Source organism: Macaca mulatta, chromosome 9 (genome assembly GCF_049350105.2).
Source record: "Macaca mulatta isolate MMU2019108-1 chromosome 9, T2T-MMU8v2.0, whole genome shotgun sequence".
In the NCBI taxonomy this organism is placed as follows: Eukaryota; Metazoa; Chordata; class Mammalia; order Primates; family Cercopithecidae; genus Macaca; species Macaca mulatta.
In genome coordinates, this window is record NC_133414.1 from 115,939,300 (window position 1) to 115,963,684 (window position 24,385).

The following is a 24,385-nucleotide window of genomic DNA, read 5'->3' on the forward strand; positions in this document are numbered from 1 at the left end:
TAATCCCAGCTGGAGACTCCCATGCAGACCAGAGCAGGCTTCCACCTGCTCTTCTCCCAGACTCTGGCTTGGGATGCAGCCGCATCCTGGGATGAGACATGCAGACAAGACTGGCAAAGACAGAATCAGGGAGAGAGAAAAAGCCTCTGGGGAGGCTGACATGACAGCGTAGATGGAGGTGCAGGGAAAGGTCACAGGAACAAACAGAGTCACAGTCAGAGATGGGCTCAGAGACCTCAGACGGACACACAGAGAGAAACAGAGAAACTGAGGAAAGAGAGACAGACAGAGAACACCCCAGGGAGAATCCAAGACTCCTGAGCAGAGAAAGGAAATGAACATACAGAAACTGACCATTTCTTTCTATGCCCAGCCCCCACCTGCCCCTCCTGCTCTGTAGGTGAAGAAGGCTGAAGCCTTCTTGGCAAGGAAGGGAAAGGACTCCTCTCCTCTTCGAGGTGTGGGGCCTCCCAGGCTGGCTCTGCAGCACATCAAAGTGGCAGCAGAGAGGAACGGCTTAGCGCATGGATTCCAGCACCAGACTGCCCAGTCTGAATCCTGGCTCCTCCACCTACCTATGGTGAGACCTTGACATCCTATGTGACCTGAGTACCCTCACCTCCTTTTTTAAAAAAGGGGGAATGTTGGGGGGTGGTGGCTTGCACCTGTAATCCCAGTTACTAAGGAGGCTAAGGGAGGAGGATCACTTAAGGCCAGGAGTTTGAGACCAGTCCAGGCAACATAGCGAAAACCCCCATCTCCACAAAAAATTTAAAAATTAGCCCAGCATGGTGCTCGGGAAACCCAGAACAAAACGAGCCTGTCTCCCTGGGGAGCAAGGCAGGCTGGCCTGCACACTTGCAGTCCCAGCTACTCAGGAAGCTAAGCTGGGAGGATTGCTTGAGCCCAGGAGTGAGGCTGCAATGAGCTATGATTGATTGTACCACTGCACTCCAGCCTTGTGACAGACTGAGACCTCTTTTTATATATCTATATTTTTATATATAAAATTATATATATATATAAATAAATTTTTAAAAATGGGGGAGAGTGGTGGTGCCTACATCCCAGGGTGGGCTGTAAGCAGTTCAGGGGTGATCATGGAAAGGATGTGGGACAGGGCCTGACACAAAGCAAGCACCAACACGGTTCCTGCGGAGAGTCTCCCCAGTCTGAGGGGCCACCACTGCTCCCCAACCTCCCCTGCCTGAAGAGGAGCAAGTCAGGTTTGTCCCTAGGCTCTTTCCTTCCTTCTTGCCCTTCCTGAGCTGAGGAGAAAGTGCAGAGGTGAGAGAAGCCCTTGGCCGCTGGGACTGAGGTCGCCTGCAGGCACCACCAGCAGCCGTGACAGGGAGCTCCTCAGGCCCCAGTGTCTCCTTATCCCAACACTCCACAGTTCTCAGTCTGGCTTTGCATCGGATTCACTTATCAAGTCAGTCAGAACTCCAGACACAGGGACCCAGCCCTAGACAGTCAGATTCAGGAGGCTGGTGGGGAGCAGGAATCTGGATGCATTTTTAATCTGGCTCGCAGGTGAACCCAGATCACAGGTGATTCTGACACCCAGCCAGGGCACAGGCCCATGGCTCCAGCCTGCACCCTGGTTCTTGACTACACAGCCAAGAAACCCAGGTGTTCCAAACTGTCCCAACTGCCAGATTCAGGCAGCAGCTAACTTTTCTCAATATGCACCAAAAATATATATAAAGTAATGGATAGAGTCCCCATTTTGGAGTCCTCCTACACATTTTACTCAAAACTTTGGCACTCTGCCAGATTGCCTGGCCCAGTCTCCTCTGTCTTGGTCCCCACCCTGTTGCACTGCTGGATGGTTTGGGGGCAGGCACACACAGAGGGGTTTCCCTCCACCCTCCCACTGAGGATTCCTCCTCAAAGGTTCCACGATGAGCAGTGAAGCCCTGGAAAACCCAGAACAAAACAAGCCTGTCTCCCTGGGGAGCAAGGCAGGCTGGCCTCCACCAGGGCTGCCCTCGGGAGGGGCAGTCGGGACTGTCTCAGCAGGAAGAATGGCCGGCTTGTCATCCACCCAAAGACCCTCTGCCAGCATCTCAGCTCCAGCCCAAACACCAGCCTCATGCTTCCTGTTTGGCAAAAAAACAAAAAAACAAAAAACCTTTTTGAACAAGGTATATCTAAATGGACCACATTTCTGGGCTCTTCCTGAGCCCCCCATCCAGCACTGAGCACAAGACTGCCAGGGTGGGTGAACTGGCCACTTCGTTTACTGAGCACCAGATCAACGCTCCGTCATTAGCAGATAGTGCCAAACCCTGGTGGCTTTGGGGTCTGTCTCCTCGCCAGCCCCAAGCATTGATTTACTGCAGCTTGGAGGTACCCAAGACCCTTTTGTGGCTGGGAAGAATGTTCCCCTAATCCAGGCTGGGCACGCATTGTGTTCACAGGGAGGATTGTGGAGCCCCTTCTCCTCTCCAGGGGTACCAGAGGCAACACCAACAATCTCATAATAATAATGCTTCACAGCTGCTCCAGGCATGACGGCAAGGCTTTCCTGAGGCTCATCTTCACATCCCACAAGAACTCCATGGGACGGGTTCTACAAGTACAGCCCTTTTGTAGATGGGAAGGTGGGGACTCCTGGAGGGCAACTCAGGTTCACACAGCTGGTAAAGGGGCAGGCCAAGGCGCAAACCCAAATAAGCCTGGCTGATAACACAGCCTGAACCTTCCATCTCTGGGAGATGCTGCCCTTACTTGGAAAGTTGGCAATTTGGCACCAGGACTCCCACAAGTCCTTTGGAGAGCCTGATGTCATCCATCTGTGGAGGTCTCTGGGAGATATAAAATCTTTTTTCCTTGGCTTCAGCTAAATTGAGGATATAAAGGAAAAAGCTCCAATTTCCCAACTACTTCCACAATGTTCTAATCTAAACTAGTGTCCCTGAGGCCGGGTGCAGTGGCTCATGCCTGTAATCCCAGCACTTTGGGAGGCCAAGGCAGGCGGATCACCTGAGGTCAGGAGCTCGAGACCAGCCTGGCCAACATGGAGAAACCCCATGTCTACTAAAAATACAAAAATTAGCTGGGCGTGGTGGCGGGTGCCTGTAATCTCAGCTACTCGGGAGGCTCAGGCAGGACAATTGATTGAACCCGGGAGGCAGGGGTAGCAGTGAGCCGAGATCATGCCATCGCATGCCTGGGCGACAGAGCAAGACTCTGTCTCAAAAAGTAAAATAAAATAAACTAGTGTCCCTGAGACACAGGGATGGCAGCCCCTAAAATCATCAGGAAACTGAGGTCCAGCCTGGGGCGGGGGCTGCCAATGAGGGAATCAATGCAGCTCACAACCCCTGGTCACTACGCTGGTAGCAGATTGCCTCCCAGAGGGATGAGTAACTCTATCTTCCCTCAGAAAAGCCCACAGCTCAGGCTCCCATAGCTTACCTGACTGTCCCACATGCCTCATTCCATAAGAGTCAAAAACAAAACCAGCTGCTGCCATTGCCAGTGGGGGAGGATGTGGGGGGGTGGGAGAATCAGGATGCCAAGACCTTCAGGCCCTAGATCGAAGCTGCCCCCACAAGCCGAAGGGAATGCCCAGAGCATGCAGGCATGATGCAGGTGGTCTACATCCCGGGCTGCCCACTTAGTGCGGCAACACCCGTTCTGTGCATTCCACCCTCATGCTCTGCCAGCTGAGGGTTCTTTCACCCAGGATGACCCTGGATTTTCCCCGTGGGGTCCCCAGCACCATGCGTGGAGTCAGGCACGTAGGTAGTGCTCCTCCAGAGGTGCCAAGAGGCACTTGAAATTCCCGCCAGCAGGAAGAGAGTGGCCTGGTCACGCCTAAAGCTTCACAGCGTGTGTATACACACACGCACACACACACACATGCACACACACATGCACGCACACACAACACTCACCTGGCCACCACCAAAGATCCCCCTTCCCTTCATTCTCCAGTTTGGAGGGGGGCACTGTCCCCCAACACACTTCCCAGACAACTTTCCTGTTGGTTATCCAAAGAGGGGTAAGATGGGGGCCCGGTAGGGGCAAAGTAGAATTTTCTAAGTCGGACCTTTGGGCCTCGGACCAGAGGAGGAAGGAGGTGGCAGAGGCAGCAACTGCATTCCAATGCCTCCCTGACGTGACACCCAAACACACCCTGACATGTACACCAGGAAAACAAGGTGTGCAGCTCTGAGCAGTCATGCAGGTGGTGTGAGCTGACTCTGACACTGCCCCTGGCAGAGATGGGGTTTATTATTCAACAATGAGAGAGACAGGTGACGGTGCAGGAGAGGTAGGCTGAGCTCCAGGAAGCAGCTGAGGCTGGGAGGGAGCCATGAGCGACCTTTCTGGGATCTAGAGAGAAGTCTTCAGCTCTTTGCAAAGGCAGCTTCTGTCTAGGGAGAGTGAATAGTTCCCCATCCCTCCCTCCAGGGGCTCTCAGTGAGGCAACAGAAGCTTCCTGCCTCCTCAACCAAAAACACAAAGAGGACTTCTGAGTGGAAGGCTAGGAACCCAGATTGGAGTGAGCTAGAAGCGAGAGCATCGGAGTTCTAGTCCTGCTGTCACTTGCTGTGATCTTGGACAATCACTCCCCACTTGGGACCTCATTTCCTCATCTGTCAAATAAGGGAAATGGACAAGATGAGAGGGTGGCCAGTTAGTTTCATCTCAAGGTGCCATTGCCAACTGATAGGTAGTGACTTCCTAAAGATATTCGGTTTTGTTTTTTACAAAGACTCTGAGATCACATCTGGGCTCGTAATCAATTAACAATGTCTGCCATGGGTACAGGATGGGAGAATGCCACGATCAATTAGTGATGTCTGCTGTAGGCATGAGTGGGAGATGGCAACATGAGTGTCAGATACTTGTCATCCCACTAGATAATCTCTAAGGGCTTTCTGGTTGGAAAACTTACAGTTCCACCACTGATTTCCCAGCGGACATAGTTAACATCAGTTGACAAACGTGGACCTCCCATATTGTGCTATTTGCACACAGCTGATTTCTCTCCCTGAAAGGGACATTCTCAGCCCTGCTGGACAGTCACTGGGGGAGCAGTGACATCCCCAAGACTCCTAGTGCTCACATTCACAAGACATCACCCAGAAGTTTAGAGCCAATGAACAGTGCCAAGGTTTGACACCCAGAGGACATCATTCCAGCTTCTTACAATTTTCCCCAGTTTACAAAAGAGCTTCCCATGCTCTATGAAAATCCCACATTGATCCCATGGAGAGGCTGGGGGTGCAGCAAAGGGCAGAGATGACTTTTGATTTTCTAGTGCACAAATGAGGGTCTGATCTGACAGGGCCTTGCGTCCATCAGGAACAGGATTTGGCCGAACACCCTGTGAATACTCTGTGAACACCCTGGGCCTGGATCAAATGCACACAACCATCCAAAATGAGGCTCACAGAGTGAGTCCTCGTCTGTATAGGAAAGGCGTGATTTCCCGCGCACACCTACAGCACGGTGCGTATCTGACAACTCCCAGCGGCTTCAGTGTCACACAAGCTCCCCAGCTCTCTTGATGTCCACGGGCTCTGGCTGGGTGGCGAGTTCTCCCGAGGGCAGGCCCTGATGCAGTGGTTCTCAGGGCCCCAGTTCAGCCCTCTGGGTCTTATTTTCCTTTATGCACAGATATGCAGAGACCTCTCCTAGATGCTTTATCCCCGCTGCCACTACCTTCCTTCCGTACCTCTCTCCATCTGTTTGGAACCAGGTCCCGAGTTGCTCTGGACCTGAGAGGCCCCCACAAGCATAAGGGTCTTCCTAAACCCACAAGGTTGGGAAACTGCATGAGAAGTTGCAAACTCCATCTGCTTAAACAGCAAAAAAGATCAACCCAAACTTTTCCTAACACCCTCCAGCCGGACCCCAGGTTACCCCAGGATTCAAACTCAATGGTAAGTGGCTTTCCCATCCTGAGCCTGCCCAGAGGTGCCAGTTCACCCTGGTCTTCCTCTCCCAATATTCCACAACCCCCTCACCTGCCAACACCATCTGCCAAAGGAGAACTCAGGAGAGGCAGGAGGAAGCTGGAGTTCATACTCAGGCCACAGGCACAAGTTGAAAGGGGCGCTGGAGCCCAGCCAGCTCCCAGGTGGAGCGGAGCCAGCCAGGGAATCCCCAAGAGCCGATGGAAGCTCCACAAGGCTCCCCTGGAACCCCTCTGTGTTCCTTCAGGAATCAAAGACGCCTCTTTCCAGGAGCCAGGGAAAGCTGTCAACTAATAATTACTTTTTAAAAAACAATGTTTTCCTAACAGCACTGTTGGAAGGTAAATAGGTTTGTAGTTAAACTTTGGAGGTGAAAAGCATTTATCCAGAGAGCCGTTAACACTGCCTTCTGCCTCTCTTGCCTGGAGGCAGACCGAGCTATTTGGTGAAAGTGATGTCTATATTAACGGGGCACAGGAAGAAACCTCTGTCTCTAGATGGAGTGGGGCTCTCTGGCTTTTTGAAGTTTTAAGCTTCTGAGGGCCTAATTGGTGACATTTCAGCTTCCCTGTCTACAGTCTCTGTGCCAGTCCTATCCTAAGGGCTTTCTTTATATGGACTGTGTCATTTTATTTTTCCTGTTACCCAGTGAGGCAGTTATTACTATACACCCCATTACACAGATGAGAAATCAAGCAGAGAGAAGTTAAATCACTCATCAAAGCTTAGACAGTAAGTGCTGGGGCTGGTCTTGAAACCCAAGCGCCCTGGCCCCGGGGCGCATGCTCTCAGCCCCGGTGCCCCAGCACCACACAACTCTGAGTACAGTTTCATCATGACACAAGAACCCCCGCCCAAGTGCTTCCTGCCTCAATATGTAGCTTGCAGATTTTGAGTAATATCGGAATACAAGATTCCAGTTAGACAAGATAATTTGGACAGGTCCCTGGGGTTGGTTGTAATGGGATCTATCTAACCAGTTTACATTCCACAGGAATTATCTAGAATGATGGTCCAGGAAATATGAGGTAATGTGATTTTTATAATGAGTTTCATGTTCTCTTTGTTAGATATGTTCTTATGTTTATTTTTTTCACCTGTGCTTTCTGTCCTATTATACCATAATGAACAGGAAAGACATATTTTATTTTTTACTTCCCACCTACCCAAACTCCCCCCATAGGCGTCTCTTTAACTATTCAATATTAATGTTGCAAATAATATATGAATACGTTCTCCTTTTCTTAAAAAGTAAAACATTAAGATAAGGTTCCTCCTTGATCAAGCCCTTCCTCCCACTGATATCTCTAACCACCCATCTAGAGATGACTCTGACACCAATCTGGAGTACAGCCTTCTAGATTAAAAAATTACATTCATATGCTATATATGTACCTGCAAAATATATATCTTGTTGTTGGGTTTTTTTTGTATAATTATTATCATACTATAAATACTGTTTTGAAACTTGCATTGTTTGTTCAGAATGTTTCTTGGAGATCCACCCATGGATCAGTTTCGTTTGCTTTGACCCCATTTTTGCCCCTGCAAACAACATGAGGCTGTCCGTGCCTGCCTGGGACCAGTGACTGACCTCAGTCAAGGCTGATGTGAGCATTCACCATGACCCATGCTCACCTCATTCTGGAGCTGGCACTGCCACACTAGGTGTGCTGGAACTCTCTGCAATCCTTGGTACAAGATCATTCTTACAACTTAGCAGGTTACCTCCCCGGGCTGTGGCCTCACGGCTTTAGTCTAGGGTCAGTGATGTCGAACAAATTCCCTCAATGACTAAAAGGCAGAGTGCCTGCAGAAGAGACACTTCCTCCTCTTCTCTGCTTTTGGGTTGGTTCTTGGCACACACTGGGATCACCCCAGGCTGATCTCAGCAGAGGCCTGCTCTGGATATTAAACCAAATGAAAGCCTATATAAATTTAATGAATAGAAAAATTAACACAGTTTGTTACCTGCAAAGTGAGGCACTTGGAATAAGGACCCCTCTAACTCTAAAAATGCAATGATCCCATCAAGCTCCATAAGTGATATCAGTACACACTCACATCCATACACACATTCATTCCAAGGCTGGTTATTAGTGATTCAGGAATTATAATTTTTTCACCCATCATGAGGTGAGCTATTGGAGAGCTGGAAAGTGAGTCTGATCCTGGGGTGGGGTGCATGGGTGGAGAGTCTGGAGAGATGAACAAGGAAGAGAGAGAAAAGCTCGTCAAAATAGGTTAAGTCCTTCAGAGCCAATGAGCAAACCTGAAAACCCCTCTTAACTCTATCTTCCAAGTGGTGCGGGGGAAAATAAAGGGCCTCTCCCAGCTCTGATCAAATATTGACCCTGTGCACTCGCTGGCCAGAGTTCAGACTAAAGCACCAGCAGCATGGTGGAGTCGGTGTTTGCAGAGCAATTACTGTAGCCCAGTGCCTTGTAGGTCAGGTTGTGAAACAACCGTCTATGGAGCCAGGGCTTCAGAGAGCCTTCCGGCCCCTCCTCAGGGGGACCGGGAAGGAGCTGTGCAAGGAAATAGACAAAGGCTGGAAACGTGGTCCAGCCACCGGTGAGAAAGCAACTGAAAAGGGCATCTGCCACCCCTTCTCCCACCTCAACTGCACCTCCAAGCAACCCAGGCCCTTCATCACCAAATGGGCCTCGACATCAGGCCCTGTCCTGGTCAGCTTCCCCTGGGACAGGTCCTTTTCCTGGTCAGATAGGGCTGAGTGGTGAGTTATTTTTAGAAGAAATCAATTTCCACTTGGAGACTAAGAGCCTCACCTCTTCCCTGTTCTTCACTTGACATCTGAAAGGCTCTTAGAAGCCCTCTCGGGAAACTGACCTGGTTTCCAGAAGAAGTGTTTGGAATAGCTGCTGAGCTGAAATGCTCTAAGGATGGGCAAACTGTGCAGGAGAATAATCTCCCTCTTCTTGCCAGGGCCCTAGAAGATTTCAGGGGACAACTCGGGGAGGGGCTGGGAGGTGACAGATCACTATAAGGTGGCCAGAAAGCTGGCTCAAGCCTGTTGTGTGTTCAAAGTTTTCTAAACTACCAGTCTAATAGAATTTTCTGTGATAATAGAAATGTTCTATATCTGCCCAACACACAACCACTAGCCACGGCCGCCACTGAGTACTTGTGATCCAGCAAGTGCAGCCAAGGAACTAAACATTTACTTTTATTTCATTTAAGTTTAACTTTAATATAAGTAGCCACATGTGGCTAGTGGCTACCTCATTGGACAGTACAGCTTTAAAGTCTCCGTACCTGGGGGTTCTGAGTGGGCAGCCTGTGTGTGTGTGTCTGGGTCTGAAGGCTCATGGCAGGAGATATGGGGAGAGAAGAAGGTCTGGGGAAGAACAGAGGGTGTTATCCTGGTGCTCATGGGTGGATTTCAGGCAGGGTATGAATAACCAAAAAGATTATTAGAATTATAGATGCACATTCATGCACTTGTCTGGGGAGAGAGTCTTTGGCTTTCATTAGAAGCACAAAAGAGTCTCTGATCTCAAAAGTAAAATATGATAAAATAACTCACTGATGTTTCAGATAAAACTCACTGCTTCAGGAAGCCTGCCCTGATCCCAGAGTGTAAGGTTTCCCTATAATATGTCTATGGCACCTTCCTTTGTTACATCTGGAATGGCGTAAAACAATATTGTTTGTCTTTGTTTTTTAACTAAAATCTGTCTTCCCTCACTAAGCTGTGAGACCCATAAAGGCAGGAACCAGATCTGCTTTGGATCATCAATGTGTCCCAGAGCTGGCACACTGCCTGGATTTACAAGGCAGACACTTAATATTGGAAGGATGGGAGGAAGGAAAGGAGGGAGGGAGAGGGAGGGAGGGAGAGGGAGGGAGGGAGGGAGAGGGAGGGAGAGGGAGGGAGGGAGGGAGGGAGGGAGGGAGGGAGGAAGGAAGGAAAGAAGGAAGGAAGGAAGGAAGGAAGGAAGGAAGGAGGGAGGGAGGGAAGGAAGGAAGGAAGGAAGGAAGGAACGAACTAGAGACATATTTTACCCTGATAAGGATTCTCAAAAAATAACCAAATCCCCCCCAAACTAGAGTGTGGGTGTTTGGCTATGTCACCCTAGGCTGCTGTCACTAATTAAGACCATATGGGGGCTGGGTGTGGTGGCCCATGCCTGTAATCCCAACACTTTGGAAGACCGAGGCAGGAGGATCACTTGAGCCCAGGAGTTTGAGACTAGCCTGGGCAACATAGTGGGACTCCGTCTTTACAAAAAAAAAAAAAAAATTAGCTAGGCCTGGTGGCATGCACCTGTGATCCCAGCTACTTGGGAGGCTCAGGCTGGAAGATCTCTTGAACCTGGGAGGTCGAGGCTTCAGTGAGCCATGATCACACCACTGCACTCCAGCCTGAGTAACACAGCGAGACCCTGTCTCTAAAAACTAAATAAATAAATGTTTAAAAAAAAAAGAGAGAGAGAGAGACCATATGTGCCTGGCCATGGGCATGTTCTTTGTTCCCTCTCCCAAGAATGCTCTTTCCACCTGGGTGCGGTGGCTCAAGCCTGTAATTCCAGCACTTTGGGAGGCGGACTCACGAGGTCAGGAGATCGAGACCATCCTGGCGAACACGGTGAAACCCCATCTCTACTAAAAATACAAAAAAATTAGCCAGGTGTGGTGGCGGGCGCCTGTAGTCCTAGCTACTCGGGAGACTGAGGCAGGAGAATGGCATGAACCCGGGGGGCGGAGCTTGCAGTGAGCAGAGATCGCGCCACTGCACTCCAGCCTGGTCGATAGAGTGAGACTCCGTCTCAAAAAAGGAAAAAAGAAAGCTCTTTCCTTCCTCTTCATCTCATAGCATGTTGCTTATACCTCAATCTAGCATTTTTTTCATCTGCAGTGGACTTAACTGCTTCCAAGTTTGCCTTCCCCACGAGATGTAGACTCCTGCAAGGAAGAGATCTCGTCCTTCTCAAAAGTGTGTTCCTCGGCCTGCGCCACTTCTGCTCTGTACAAAAGCTGCCGCCTTGGGGGCCTTAGCACAGGCCCATCCACTCTTACCTGAAGCCTGGACTATCTTTCTACTTCCACCCTCGCCTCTCACACTCAGCCAGGCTGGGACTCCCAGATTCAGCAAGTGAAAATACAGGATGCACAATTAAATTTGAATTCCAGATAAACAACAAATAACTTTTTTTCGTGTAAGTATATGCCATGCAATGTTTGGAACATTTTTTTTTTTTTTTTTTGAGCTAGGGTCTTACTCTGTTGCCCAGGCTGAAGTGCAGTGGCGCAATCACAGCTCACTGCAGCCTGGACCTCCCCGGCCTCAAGCAATTATCCCAGCTCAGCCTCCTGAGTAGCTGGAACAACAGGCGCATGCCACCACATTCGGCTAATTTTTTTTATTTTTTGTAGAGATGGGATCTTGCCACATTACCCAGGCTGGTCTTGAACTACTGAACTCAAGCAGTCCTCCCGCCTTGGCCTCTCAAAGTGCTGGGATTATAGGCATGAGCCACCATGCCCAGTGTCCACCCTTATTCTGAAAAAAGCATTTGCTGTTTATCTGAAATGTAAATTTAATTGGACATCTCATATTTATCTGGCAGCCCTAATCCAAGGCCTCACAGGTAGCAGATAAGCTGTGAGTGAAGAAGGTGGGTGGTGGGATGGGAAGGGGATGCTGAGATAAATGGCTCTGCTCTGCACGGTCCTAAGGCTTCAGAAAGCACGGAATGAGCAGTTACCAGGTGATCGGGGGCGGGGGGGTTCTCTCCGTCTCTCCCAACCCTCAGACTTTCCCCATTCCCTGTGAATAGCTCCTCAATGCACCACCAGAGTTCTAAGTACCCGTCCTTAATGCCATGAGTCACCCCAAAGGGACAATGAACCTTCTCCAAGGACAAGCCTCAGGCTCTTGGCTCCCTCCTGCTTGATGTTCTCAGGGCTGCTGTGTGCTTGAGACTGTTCATTTCCAAGGATCTACTGAGAGCTTCACATGCAGGGCAGTTAGGTCCAAGCAGAAGCTTTGAAGATAATAACCAGAGAAATGTTCTGCTTCAGATCTTAGAATCTGGGAGGGGGTGGGGAGTGTGGGGGTGAGGGAGTGGGGAAGGGCTGTGCTGATGTGGAAGCTGCTGTGGAGAGAAATGGAAAAACCGAAGAGTGTGGGGTTTCTGTTCAGATGACAGAGCACCCTTCAAGTACTTCCTGGCCTTATGGCTGCAGAGCAAGAAGGGCAGGGTGCAGGTGTCCATCTCCCTGTGTGTCCTCAGAGGGAGAAACAGAGGGTCCGTGTGCTGTTCCGAATGAAATTGGATCTGCACATACCCTGGGGCCCTCAATTCACGACCAGAGAGGGTCAGGGACCGCTTGGGATCGCTTGCACGTGGTTCCCAGGCTGTGTGACAGAGGTAAGAACCCAAGGCCGCCTGGTGGGTACCTGGCCTTTGGGAACAAAGGAAAACATCTGAAGAGGGAGAGATAAGGGAGGGGAAGTACAGGGAGACCCATGCTGGGGTGCAGGGAACTGGCTTGTACAGGGGGGAACCAAGGGTCTCTCAAAGGGGTCAAAGGGGTGTCCAGGCCTCCTGCTGTTACCTGAATAGACCCCCAAATGCTGCCCAAATAGTACTGGGTGTGAATGTATGATTCACGATCTAAACTGGTTTAGCTCAGCAGTTCTTTTTTTTTGAGACAGGGTCTCACTCTGCCACCCATGCTGGAGTGCAGTGGTGCAATCATAGCTCACTGCAGCCACGACCTGCCAGGCTCAAGTGATCCTCCCACCTCAGCCTCCTGAATAGCTGGAACTACAGGCACTCCATCACACCTGGCTAGTTCTTCACTGGGGGTTCACAGGGGGTCTGTGAACACTTGCCACTGTAAGTAAAATTGTATGTATCCGCTCTTTTCCTGGGGAGAGGGCTTCCATCAGATTCACAGAACGGTCTGTGGCCCCCAGGAGGCTTAGAACCATGAGTTGGTGAAACCCAGGGAGCGGCTCCCTGGAGATGGGCCTGGTGAGCCTGGGACTTTCAGGGTCAGCCAAAAAGGAAAGGAGCAAAACATGTCTGAGAGCTGCCCCTGGGCCGCACCCCAGCTCCCTGCGGCTCCCACCCTGGCCCCGGGGACAGCTTCGGAGAGGAGCCTGAGGCCTACCTGGCTCTGAATACACTGGCAGGGACTGGGCACAGGGAGCTCACCACAGAGTGACGCCAAGTGAGGGAAGCCACAAAGCAACATCAGGAAGTGGGTCTCCAGCCCCTAGACCCCCCTAGCCATGCAGCCCAACATCCCTGCGACCTGGCAACACCAGGCAACTCACCAGGCAACTCAGTGCTGGGAGAAAAGTGGATTCACTCATTCATTCCTCTTAACAACCCTACTGGGCAGGCACTATTTGAACCTTCACAGTACAGATGAGAAAAGCAAGCCTAGAGAAGTGAAGGAGTCTGTCCGGAGGTACGTGGTGACAGCCAGTAACCAGTCCCAGGCAATGTGTCCCCGGTGCCTAAACTCTAAGCTGCTCTCTTACACAACCCCTCAGAGACATGAGTTCTGAGGTGCACCAGTGACCAGAGATGGAGTTAGCAACTCCCTTTGTTCTACCTCTATAGGATCCGCCATACCAAAATCAGCGACCTGATAAATAAACAAGGCTTTTCAAAATGAATGCCACTAAAACTCATCACAGCAGGTAAAATGCATTTGTAAAGATGCTATGCTTGACTCCTAAGTTAATTTTCAAAGAACTATTCCAACCCCTTCCCAAACTGCATCTACAGCTCAGCAATGACCCACATGGACACGCCTGGCCAAGCGCGTGGCCATTGCTAAGCTAGAGCCAGCACACTGCACTAGCTGCTCCCTGCTTGCGCGTCCCCTTTCCACATTCAGGGAATGAGCCCTCCAGGCAAGGGAGGTGGTGGTGGGGGAACAGCATTCCTTTCTCCTGAGATTCTGCAGTGCAGGAGGGGGTGGGGGATCATAACGGAAGAGGGGGAAGAAAAGTTCTGATTTGGAAGTTTCCACCGGCTTTCAGGCCCCCTCCAGCTCATCAATGAGTCCTTTCAGGGTTCACTCTCCCCAACTGAGTTATCACTTCCTGTCCAGCACACTGTACCCATTGATGGGGTATCAGCAAACCCCACCAGATTACACCAAACCTAAGGAGACTGGACATGAACTGAGGAGGGAAGAGGAAGAAGGCTGGAGAGTAAGAAGTAGCTTTCAATCCCATATTCAATGGGATATTCAATCCCATATTGTTGGATTAAGAGAGAATTTGTAATACAGGAAGCTAGCTCACCCTTGGCTTGTCTCATAGGTAGGGCAATGAGGACAACGAGATAGAATCAGGTATTGGGGGCAAGCACACGGTGCCAAAGATGACCTCTCCAAGATGACTGACAACCAAAGGCCTGCCAAGAAAGGAGTGGACCCTGGCTGTGAGGGTAGAAGTGGGTGTCTCTTTGTGTTTTTATTAGCCTAAACCAGTCTCACAGCCCCAAGAGGAATCTAGAACATCTTGGCTCTACCTGAAAGGGCTGCTGCTCAACTCACGACTGATTCTCCCTTCTCTAGTATTTGCCTGTGATCCACAGAGGTGGGCTCCCTAGTGGCCATGTCTGTGCTAAAAGACCCTCAACTCCCGGCCATACTGATTGGTCCAGAGAGGGCACCTGACCCAAGCCAGACCAATCAGAATCGTCCCTGGGATTTTTCAACTTGGAACTGGGAAAGAGTCAATCTCCCCTCTGTTGGGAGCCAAAAGATATAAAATTCTAGAGCTGTTGACAGTCATGTTCCTTGGGGTGTGAGGTAACAGAAGTTGAGGGCAGTGCCAGAGGGAAGCAGAGACAAGACAGAGGGAGAGCAGATCCTGGTTTCAGGTATTCCTAAAGGCCTCTGCCTCACTGCTCTTCTCACCATGTGGTCGGCTGCACAAGCTTCCCTGGTCCCTCCTTCCAATCACGTCTCCTTTGTGCCTAAGCCAGTGCAAGTGTAAAACTATCACTTGCAACCCAAAGAGGCCTGACTAAATTAGTTGGCACCAAGGGGGTGTCTGCAGGGGTAGCTGTGGGATCCATACTACCATCCCCCTTGTGAACATGCCTATGTGTCTTAGAGACACACACCTACCACGTACACGTACAAACTGGGTGGCAAGTGCCTCATTCAGTTAAACAGACACCGTGGTATGTATGCATAGTTTGTGCCTGTAGTTGAAGAAAATGCTTATTTTCTGTTTCGGTCTTCCCTGTATGTTTGCTTTTCTTAGGCTGCAATGATGTGGTGGCTTCTGTCTCACCCTGGATGTTTACAGACACACGTCTGGTCAGGCACACAGCACCTCCCACCATCCTCCTGCCTCTCCACCACAGTTTCCTACCCTGCAGGCAAGAGAGGGTGACAAAGCATGACTGTTAAGATCATTGGAGGAGGCCAACAAAGCTCCGAGTGTCTGCCTGCAGTATGCAAGATTGAGACAAGCCCAGCTCCACCTTTGAGCTTCCCTCCTCTGTCCCTCTGCTCCCACCTGGACTCTGACCCTGACAGCTTGGCTGGGGGCTCCCTGGATAAGCGAGGGTATGAGAGAGGCCAGCCCACCAGACTCGGGCCACTGTCTGAGCTCTGACCAACTTACCTGCAGGTCAAAGAACTTGCTGTACCTCCGGTAGATGGTCTGGGAGGTAGAGTCAGACCAGGTCACATTGATGATGTATACCTGTGGGAAAAAGGTAGGAGCAGGTGAGCAAGGCTGGATTTCAAGCTGTCTGTGCCAGGTATCATGTAACATGACTGCAGGTGTTCCAATGGCCAGGACCACTCTTTTTCTCATCTCATCTGTCCTAGGGGATAGCACAGCATCAGCTACCATGTAGATGTCTAAACACACACACACACACACACACACACACACACACGGACACCCCCAGAGGGATATTTCATCAAATGCCAACAATGATTATCTTAGGAAAGTAGGATCAGAATAAGTGGTTTTAATTTCCTTCTTTTTTATTTGTATATATTTCATACAATAAACATAAAATTGAAGTCATTACATTTTTGTTTGTTTTTGAGACAGAGTCTCATTCTGTCGCCCAGGATACAGTGCAATGGCATGATCTTGGTTTACCACAACCTCCGCCTCCCCGGTTCAAGCGATTCTCCTGGCTGAGCCTCCCGAGTAGCTAGGATTACAGGCGCCTGCCACCATGCCTGGCTAATTTTTGTATTTTTAGTAGAGACAGGGTTTTGCCATGTTGGCCAGGCTGGTCTTGAACTCCTGACCTCAGATGATCCACCTGCCTTGTCCTCCCAAAGTGCTGGGATTACAGGCATGAGCCACCACGCCTGGCCTTTTTAGATAGCTAATTTCCACTGGTTCACAACTTTAGAGTGAATGAGATTCTACAAGAGGCCTTCCGAAATTGCAGGTGGACCCCGCTCTCTGAAATTCTGCAGACATGGGTTTTGAGAGCTCGGACGTTTATACTTTTAACAAACCCCAGCTTATTTTGCTGCAGTGGATCCTCAGAACTCACTCTGAAAAGCCCTTCAGGAGACCAGAAGCGCTCAGAGATGTGTGATTCATCTCAGCATCCCTGTCTTTGCTCAGTGCCTGGCACAGAGCAGGTGCTCAGAAAACACTTTGCTATGTTGAACAAACACACTGGTCTTCTGGATGAGAAACGGATTTGAAGAAGAGGCGTTAGCACGTGGGAGACTGGAAACCTTTTCTCTTTGGAGCCTCACAATGAAGGCATTTCGGGGCCAGGCTGTCACCCCAGTTCCCAAGTCTCCATCAGGCTCTGCAAGAGCTCATGCCACTCTGGAAGGCTGAACTCACTCAGCAATCCCTGGGGAAGGAGAGAAAGCCCCTGGTCCACACAGTCTGGCCTGCTCTTCCCACTATTCCTGTCCCACCTGGGAGAGGCCTGAGTCACAGGAATGGGTGCCCTCCCACAGCCTCAGGGCTATTCTGTTGACCTTCTCCCTGGAAGGGACACCTGCAGGGGTGTCTCCAGGAGGACAGGTAAGGGAGGGCACCGATAAGACACAGGTGAGACCTCTGCCTCCCTTCTTCCCTCAGGAGAGAGGCAGTGGCTGTAGGTCCCGAATGGTGGTTCCCAGGCCAGGGCGCCCCTTTAGGATCACCTGGGGCCAGGGGCGGGCTTCATAAAAATTCAGATTCCAGGGACTCTGTCTAGTCACTCTGTCCTGTAGGCCTGTGGGGGTGGGGCTGGGGGGACTCTACCAGTAAGAACAAAATAGCCAGTGAGGCCAGGGATCTGGGCCATGATGAGAAGGAGGAACGTTAGCAAAGAGAAGTGACATTTAGACACCTTGCCATCAGACTGGCCCAACTCCCCGATGCCCGGAACAGGGTTTGCAACAGGCGTGGTGAGGCTTTGTGCTTGGCTGCTCAGGTAATACACAAGAAAATGAGCTGAATCCAGCCTCTTCTCCCTTCCTATCTCTATGACACAGAGGCAGCCTCATGCCATGGCGAGGTTTTCTGAAACACAACCAAGGAGAGGGCCATAAAACCAAAGCAAACAGGCCTGAGTGCTGCCACCCAGAGATGGGGCATTTATGACATGTGACCCTGATACAGAACATAAGGTAAAAGGCCACCCCTATCTTCATCAGCTCAAAATAGACTATTGGCTATTATCATAATAAATGGGTGTATGCTTTGCTTTATATCATATGTAAATAGGTATCACATGATACATTGTAAAACCATTTTGATAACTTAATGTTCCCTAATGTTTAGGCAACTAAATGTTACTGGATACCAGTACAGCATAAAGCATTTATATGCATTAGCTCATTTAATCTTCAGCCCAATGAGTTAGCTACCACTGTTATTCCCATATTGTACAAGAAGAAGGTGAGGCTCAGAGAAGCTAAGTAACTTGCCTGAAATTACACAGCTAATAAATTACAGGGCAAAAATTTGAACCCAGGTCTAGCTGAGTTCTAATACCTATGCTCTTAACTGCACTGGACTACCTCCCTGTATGTAAATTTATCTAAACTGAACTACTTTGATCAGGACTGAATGACATGGTCAACCAAAAAGTATCTGAAACAAGTCTCAATCAATTTAGCAAGTATATTTTGCCAAAGTGAAGGACACACCTGCGATACAGCTTCAGGAGGTCCTGATGACACGTGCCCGAGGTGGCTGGGGTACAGCCTGCTTTATACATTTTAGGGAAATACATCAATCAATACATATAAGATTTACATTGGTTCCATCTGGAAGGGCAAGACAACTCTAAGTAAGGGACGAGGGGCTTCCAGGTTATAGGTGGATTTAAATATACTCTGATTGGCAATTGGTTGAAAGAGTTACTACCACTAGAAAGGAGTGTCTGGGTTAAGATAAGCATTCATGGAGATCAAGGTTTTATCATGCACACGAAGCTTCCAGGCCGCAGGCTTCAGAGAGTACAGATTGTAAATGCTTCTTATCAGACCTAAGGTCTGCATTGATATTGATGCTGGGGGAGTGTAATGAAGCATGTCTGATCCCCACTTCCCGTCATGGCCTGAACCCGTCTTTTAGGTTCAATGTTAGGGTGCCTGGGCTGAGGAAGGAGTGCATTCAAATGGTTGCAGGGGGCCTTCAAATTTTATTTTTGGTTGATACCATCTTTTTTTTTTTTTTTTTTTTTTTTTGAGACAGAGTCTATCTCTGTCACCCCGGCTGGAGTGCAGTGGCGCGATCTCGGCTCATTGTGACCTCCACCTCCTGGGTTCACGCCATTCTCCTGCCTCAGCCTCCCGAGTAGCTGGGACTGGTTTCACTGTGTTAGCCAGGATGGTCTCGATCTCCTGACCTTGTGATCTGCCCACCTTGGCCTCCCAAAGTGCTGGGATTACAGGCGTGAGCCACCGCATCCGGCCGGTTGACACCATCTTTTTAAATAAAGGTGTGGGTGGTCTGAGAAGCCTGCGGTGCCCTTGCTGAGGGAGTGCGCCTAGAGGAACATGCGGGAACAAAGGCGACTCTGAGACCTGAGACCAAGAAGACCCAGAACTGGGGGCCCAGACAGAAGCAAATGGTTAGGAATGCTACAAAACCGACTGACGCCGAGGACCCCCTCAAACTCAATGCTGTGGGATTTTCCTGGGGTTTATAACCTACCGGGGTCTGCCTGCTGACTCCCAGCTCCACCTCCCCTCCTACCTTCATCTCTGCTTCCCACAGGTCCTGGGGCAGGAGCAGAGGCTGAGCCCTCACCAGGTGCTCTCTCTCTGACCTCCACCCCAGGAGCTAAATGTGAGGAGGGCCCAAGTGGCCAATTCGCCCCTAGAGAGAGGGCTGCACTCGCCTGCAGGGCATTAGACATCAGCCTTTCTCTGGAACCAACCAAGCGGAGCCCAGGGGAAGGGCTTAACTGAGGCTTAACACACGTCCTCCATCCCACTAGCAATTAGGCTTCTCTTCACCTCCCAGAAAGAATCAATCACAGGCTTACAGCCCCTGGCAGCTGGGAGGATCCAGGGAGGCCTCTCCTTGAGCAGAGGAGAAACCCAGGTGGTGATTTGCCAAGGAAGGGGCATGGCCAGGTAGGAACCAGCAGACTCTGGAGTTAGCCACACATGGGGGCAGCACCCTCCCAGCACCCTCCTTACTGGCTGCAAGACCCCAGCCCAGCTGCTCAGGCCTTCAGACTCCTCCTTTATACAAAGGACACAACCTTCAGGGCTGCCAGGACTGATGCAAACACGGTTATCACTGGAGTGTGCTCACTCCCATTGGTGGCAGAGCAGGGACAGGAACCCAGATGTCCCAATTCCCAGCCTGGCCTAGGACTACTCTGCACGTGACTAGAGCATCCCCCCTCGGAAAAGTCCTTTGCCCTCTACTCTTCAGAAATGGTGAAATTTGGCAGGGCTGGTGGCTCGTGCCTGTAATCCCAGCACTTTGGGAGGCAGAGGCAGGAGGATCACTTGAGCCCAGGAGTTTGAGACTGGCCTGGACAACATAGTGAGGCTCTGCCTCTATTTTAAAAAATAAAAGGGCAGGACGCAGTGGCTCCTGCCTGTAATCCCAGCACTTCGGGAAACCAAGGCAGGAGGATCGCTTGAGCCCGGGAGTTCGAGATTGGCTTGGACAACATAGTGAGGCTCTGTCTCTATTTTAAAAATAAAAGTTGAAAATTCACATGAAGTCATCTCTGTTTAACGCTTGGTCTAAAATCATACTAAAGGTACACCCCGCTGGAGAGCCAGCCAGAGGGAGGGAAGAGCTGACAGAGAGCTGTCCCTGAGGCCTTGTCAGCCACGGCCGCCTGGCTAGGATATAGCCATGCTTCCCCCCAAAAAGCAGTTCTTCCCTTGTTTGGCAAAGGATTGTTCCTGCTAGCATCTTGCACCCCACTTTCTATGCCCTGAGCAGCCATGAATGTGACTCAGTGTGAAGGGTGGGGAAGCGAGCCCCCATTCCCAGGTTCTCCCAAACTTCGGGGATTTGCCAGAGGCCCTCCAGCCTACCCCACTGGACAGGCTAATTCTTGGGTTGAGGAAATGGCAAGAGACCTCCCTGGAGATAAGCCCAGAGATACAAGGACAATCTCCAGACCCCTCTCTCTCATCTGCTTTCTTCCAAACCTTGGACATCCTAGATTATCACTCCAGACAGGTGATGTACACAAAAAATTCCACCCCAGCCCATGCCTAGCTCCCTACCTCAACACCAGGGCTTCTTAAGTCTCCCTGAACTGGCCTTGCCAGCACTGGAAACTTCAGAGAAAAACTGCAGAGAAAGAACAGGTGACAGGGAAGGGGGACAGGGCAGAGGTCATCCAAGAAAGCCAGTTCTGTTTACAAGCCTGCATCTGGGGCCCAGATAGACTCTCCTCCAGCCTCAGGAGCAGTCAGGATAACATTACCCGGCAGCTGGGTCTCAAGAAAAGTTTGGCAATTAAACATCCTGCTTCCAAATGCTTTACTTGGGGTTACGTTTCACGGGTGGAGTTTCTCTTCCTTCTGGATTTTAAAAACCCATGGATTCTATTTCCCCTGTCTCCAGCCATTTCAGGCAGATGGTAGGCGTCTATGAAGGCTCGCAAGAGACTAGCAACTGCTTCCAGCTTCCCCTGGGTCAGCCCAGACTGAAGGGACCCAGGGGCTCAGGCCCTCCCAACTGCTCACCCTTGATGGAGGAGTGGAATCATCACCACAGACACCGCGTGGAAACTCTCGCTACACACCCAGCATGACGCTCTGGCCCAACCAGTCCCACCCATCCGGAGGTTATCTTGGGTTGCCTTCTGTCTGCTCAGCTCACGAGGCCCACCAATGTCTGAGACTTCCAAACTCGCCTTCCCAGTGGGTGCTTCTGTCCTCTATTAGCCTTGCTCCTTTCAACAAGAAAATGGCCTTGATGCAAACCAGACTTACCGCGCAGCTCCAGAGCACTGAGAATGCAGCCCAGCCCGGTTTCTGTGGGGGATGTCCACGATTTGATCTGGTCTGGGACCAATTAGCAACTGCAAATGTACAGCCCAACCATTCCTAGAAGGCCTAGGACCCGCCTTGTGTTTAATTAGAAAGTGCTGGTAAGTACCTGTTGCCCCCTTGGCTACAAAATGTACAATGAGAGGCAAGGAGTTAGGAGCTATGGAGGGAACTGCATGTCTCCGTGGTACTGTGGGCCTTACTTTCCCTGGACTCCTACCAGCTGCCCCTGGCCCCAGGCCCCAGGCCAAACAGAAACTCAATGGCAATCTTCCTTCACCTGCTCACATGACCATGGGGCTGGGATCAGCTGGCTGCACTAGGGCCACTGCATACAGTTGGGCAAGTTGTTCACTGCCCAGTGGTTGCCTGGTCAAGTGGACAAGTAGGTGTGAAATCTAACCTATACTTCACACCCTAAACTGTGCACCCTGGCTCAGGACTGCAGCCACACTGAGAAAAGCACACCTTATTCTGATGTACACACACCGTGTTCCCTGGGTGGGCTGTCAATGCTCCCTAGGGTCCTCGAGGGCATACGATCTCTTCAGAATCCCAGCTCTTTAACTTACCCAAATCTTTGGAGTCTGGGGATGCAGGAATAGCTAACGTTTGGGACTGACTGCTAAAGCATATGGTCCCAGAAATCAAAATGAAGACGATCGAGCAGCCAGAAAAAGGGAGTTCACGTGCGGGGACACGATCACTGCTCTGGCTACCTGGGGGAGTTCATCATTGTCAGGCTCTTACCCAAGAAGATGCCGCCAGCCTGTCTAAGGTACTAATAGGCTCTAATTTTCCATTCAAAGCGCCCCATGTACAAGGTTCTATCATGGGGGACTGGTAAGAAGGAGGCACATATACTCCAAATTAGTCTAGGCTGCTCCCCTAGATGCAGACCACCCAGCACAGCAGAGGACTCCAGGGCTGCTGCTCCCCATGAGAGTGCCTACACCAAATGCCAGCCCCGTGCCCCATCTCCTCCCTGCTGTGGCCCACTGCACCCCACTGGGAAGCAGTAAAGGCCCTGGTGTTAAAGAACCCCCCTTTTCTTTTGATACAGGGTCTGGCTCTGTCACCCAAGGTGGAGTGCAGTGGCGTGATCTCAGCTCACTGCAACCTCTGCCTCCTGGGTTCAAGCGATTCTGCTGCTTCAGCCTCCTGAGTAGCTGGGATTGCAGGTGCACACAATCATGCCTGGCTAATTTTTGTATTTTTAGTAGAGATAGGGTTTTACCATGTTGCCCAGGCTGGTTTGTAACTCCTGGTCTCCAGTGATCCGCCCACCTCAGCCTCCCAAAGTACTGGCATTACAGGTGTGAGGCACTGTGCCCGGCCTAAAGACCCCTCTTGACATGGCTGCACCCAGATAAAAATCTCCCCAGAGTTCCGACATCTGATCTGGGCCCCCACTAGCCTAGCGAGTCTGTGACCACCCCTTGTGGTGCTCATAGTATGCTTTCCACGATTAGTCAATTATTACATCTGCCTTCCTTTGCTAATTGTTGGCTCAGAACACCCAGCTTGACACAGGCTGTGTTGGTCTCTATTTAACACGGGTGAGTCGATCTTCCTCCCGGGTTTCCCTATCCGCAGAAACTATCTTCCTCTTCTCCTCCGAGGCTCACTAGGCCTGTCAGTCTGCTGGACACACTGAGATAATGACTGGCTGATCTAATGCCAAACGAATTCACTGACTCTGAAATGCCAAAGAGGTGGCTAGTGGCAACACTTGGAGACTGTCTCCATTCCCAGAAGCAAATCCCTGGTGGCCTAGGAGCAGAGTACAAACACATCTTTGCCAACCCAAAACCCTGTCAGCAAAATCACATTTAACAGCCTGTGGCCACTTGGCTAAGGTTTCTGAGCTCAGCCTGAGAATGATGAGGACCCTCAGGGTAGGGCCCTATTAAAATTCCAACCCCTCCTCTAGAGTGGGTGTTCATTCTTAGGGCGGGGAGAGAGGCAAAGCTGCAGATTCGGGGAACAACCACCACTTAGAAGCCTGGATGTGGTGGAGGGTGACCTCCATGGTGGTGTGCACTCACAGGTTGACTATAGGGCTAATGACCAGGCAGCAGGACTTTTCTAGTCCTGAGACCATCTGATACCAGGACTTTGTATTCAGAAGCAGTCACAGTAAATGCAGCAGAAGCGAACCCCAGAAGGGCTCTGGGAGTTGGAGGGCATATAATGTGCTAAGAGAAGGCTCCTCCCAGAACCACACATCCACCAGTCGCCTCCAAAACACAGAAGCTTCCACTGCAGACCTGGCCCAGATGGACCTTCTCTGGGGAAAGGGGGTTTTAAAAGAGACTCAGAGGAAGGGACATTGGCAAATGCCCTCTACAGTAGGGAGCATCATTCGAGAGTGTGTAGCAGGTACCCATCACACCCAGTGCCCGCCTTTGTTTGCAGGAATCATGGGTCTCTTTTATTCCTTCCTTCATGGGTCTCCCTCCCTCCCTCCCTCCCTCGCTCCCTTCCTTCCTTCCTTCCAGAGAGAGTCTCGCTCTGTCGTCCAGGCTGGAGTGCACCGGTGCCATCTCAGCTCACTGCGACCTCTACCCCCCGGGTTCAAGCGATTCTCCAGCCTCGGCCTCCCAAGTAGCTGGGATTACAGGAGTGTGTCACCACACCAGGCTTTTTTTTTTTCCTTTCTTTCTTTTTAGTATTTTAATAGAGACAGGTTTCACAACGTTGGCCAGGCTGGTCTGGAACTCCTGATCTCAGGTGATCCGCTCGCCTCAGCCTCCCAAAGTGCTGGGATTACAGGCATGAGCCACCTCATCCGGCCCCACTATTTATTTAAATGGGAGGGTAATGAATAGGTGAGACGGTCTGGAGGAAGCCTCCCTACTGGTGGAGCCTCTATTTATTACCCTGCAGAAGTGAGATCACAGTAGTTACCTTTTGGAGGCTATTGTGAGGATTCAGGGAGCTGACCCTGTGTCTCCTTGTTAGAACGGAAGCCTCCTGAAGGT

At 50.7% G+C, this 24,385-nt stretch overlaps 1 protein-coding gene across 4 annotated transcripts in view; it reads right to left on the reverse strand.

Moving 5' to 3' along the window:
* The window catches only part of SH3PXD2A (SH3 and PX domains 2A), a 256,400-nt gene that overhangs the window by 187,672 nt on the left and 44,343 nt on the right, over positions 1-24,385 (reverse strand). For all 4 annotated transcript variants that reach the window (XM_015148097.3, XM_015148095.3, XM_015148096.3 and 1 more), the window contains exon 2: positions 15,568-15,648. In XM_015148097.3, the coding sequence (XP_015003583.1) occupies positions 15,568-15,648 (81 nt within the window). The remainder of the gene's footprint in view (positions 1-15,567; positions 15,649-24,385) is intronic.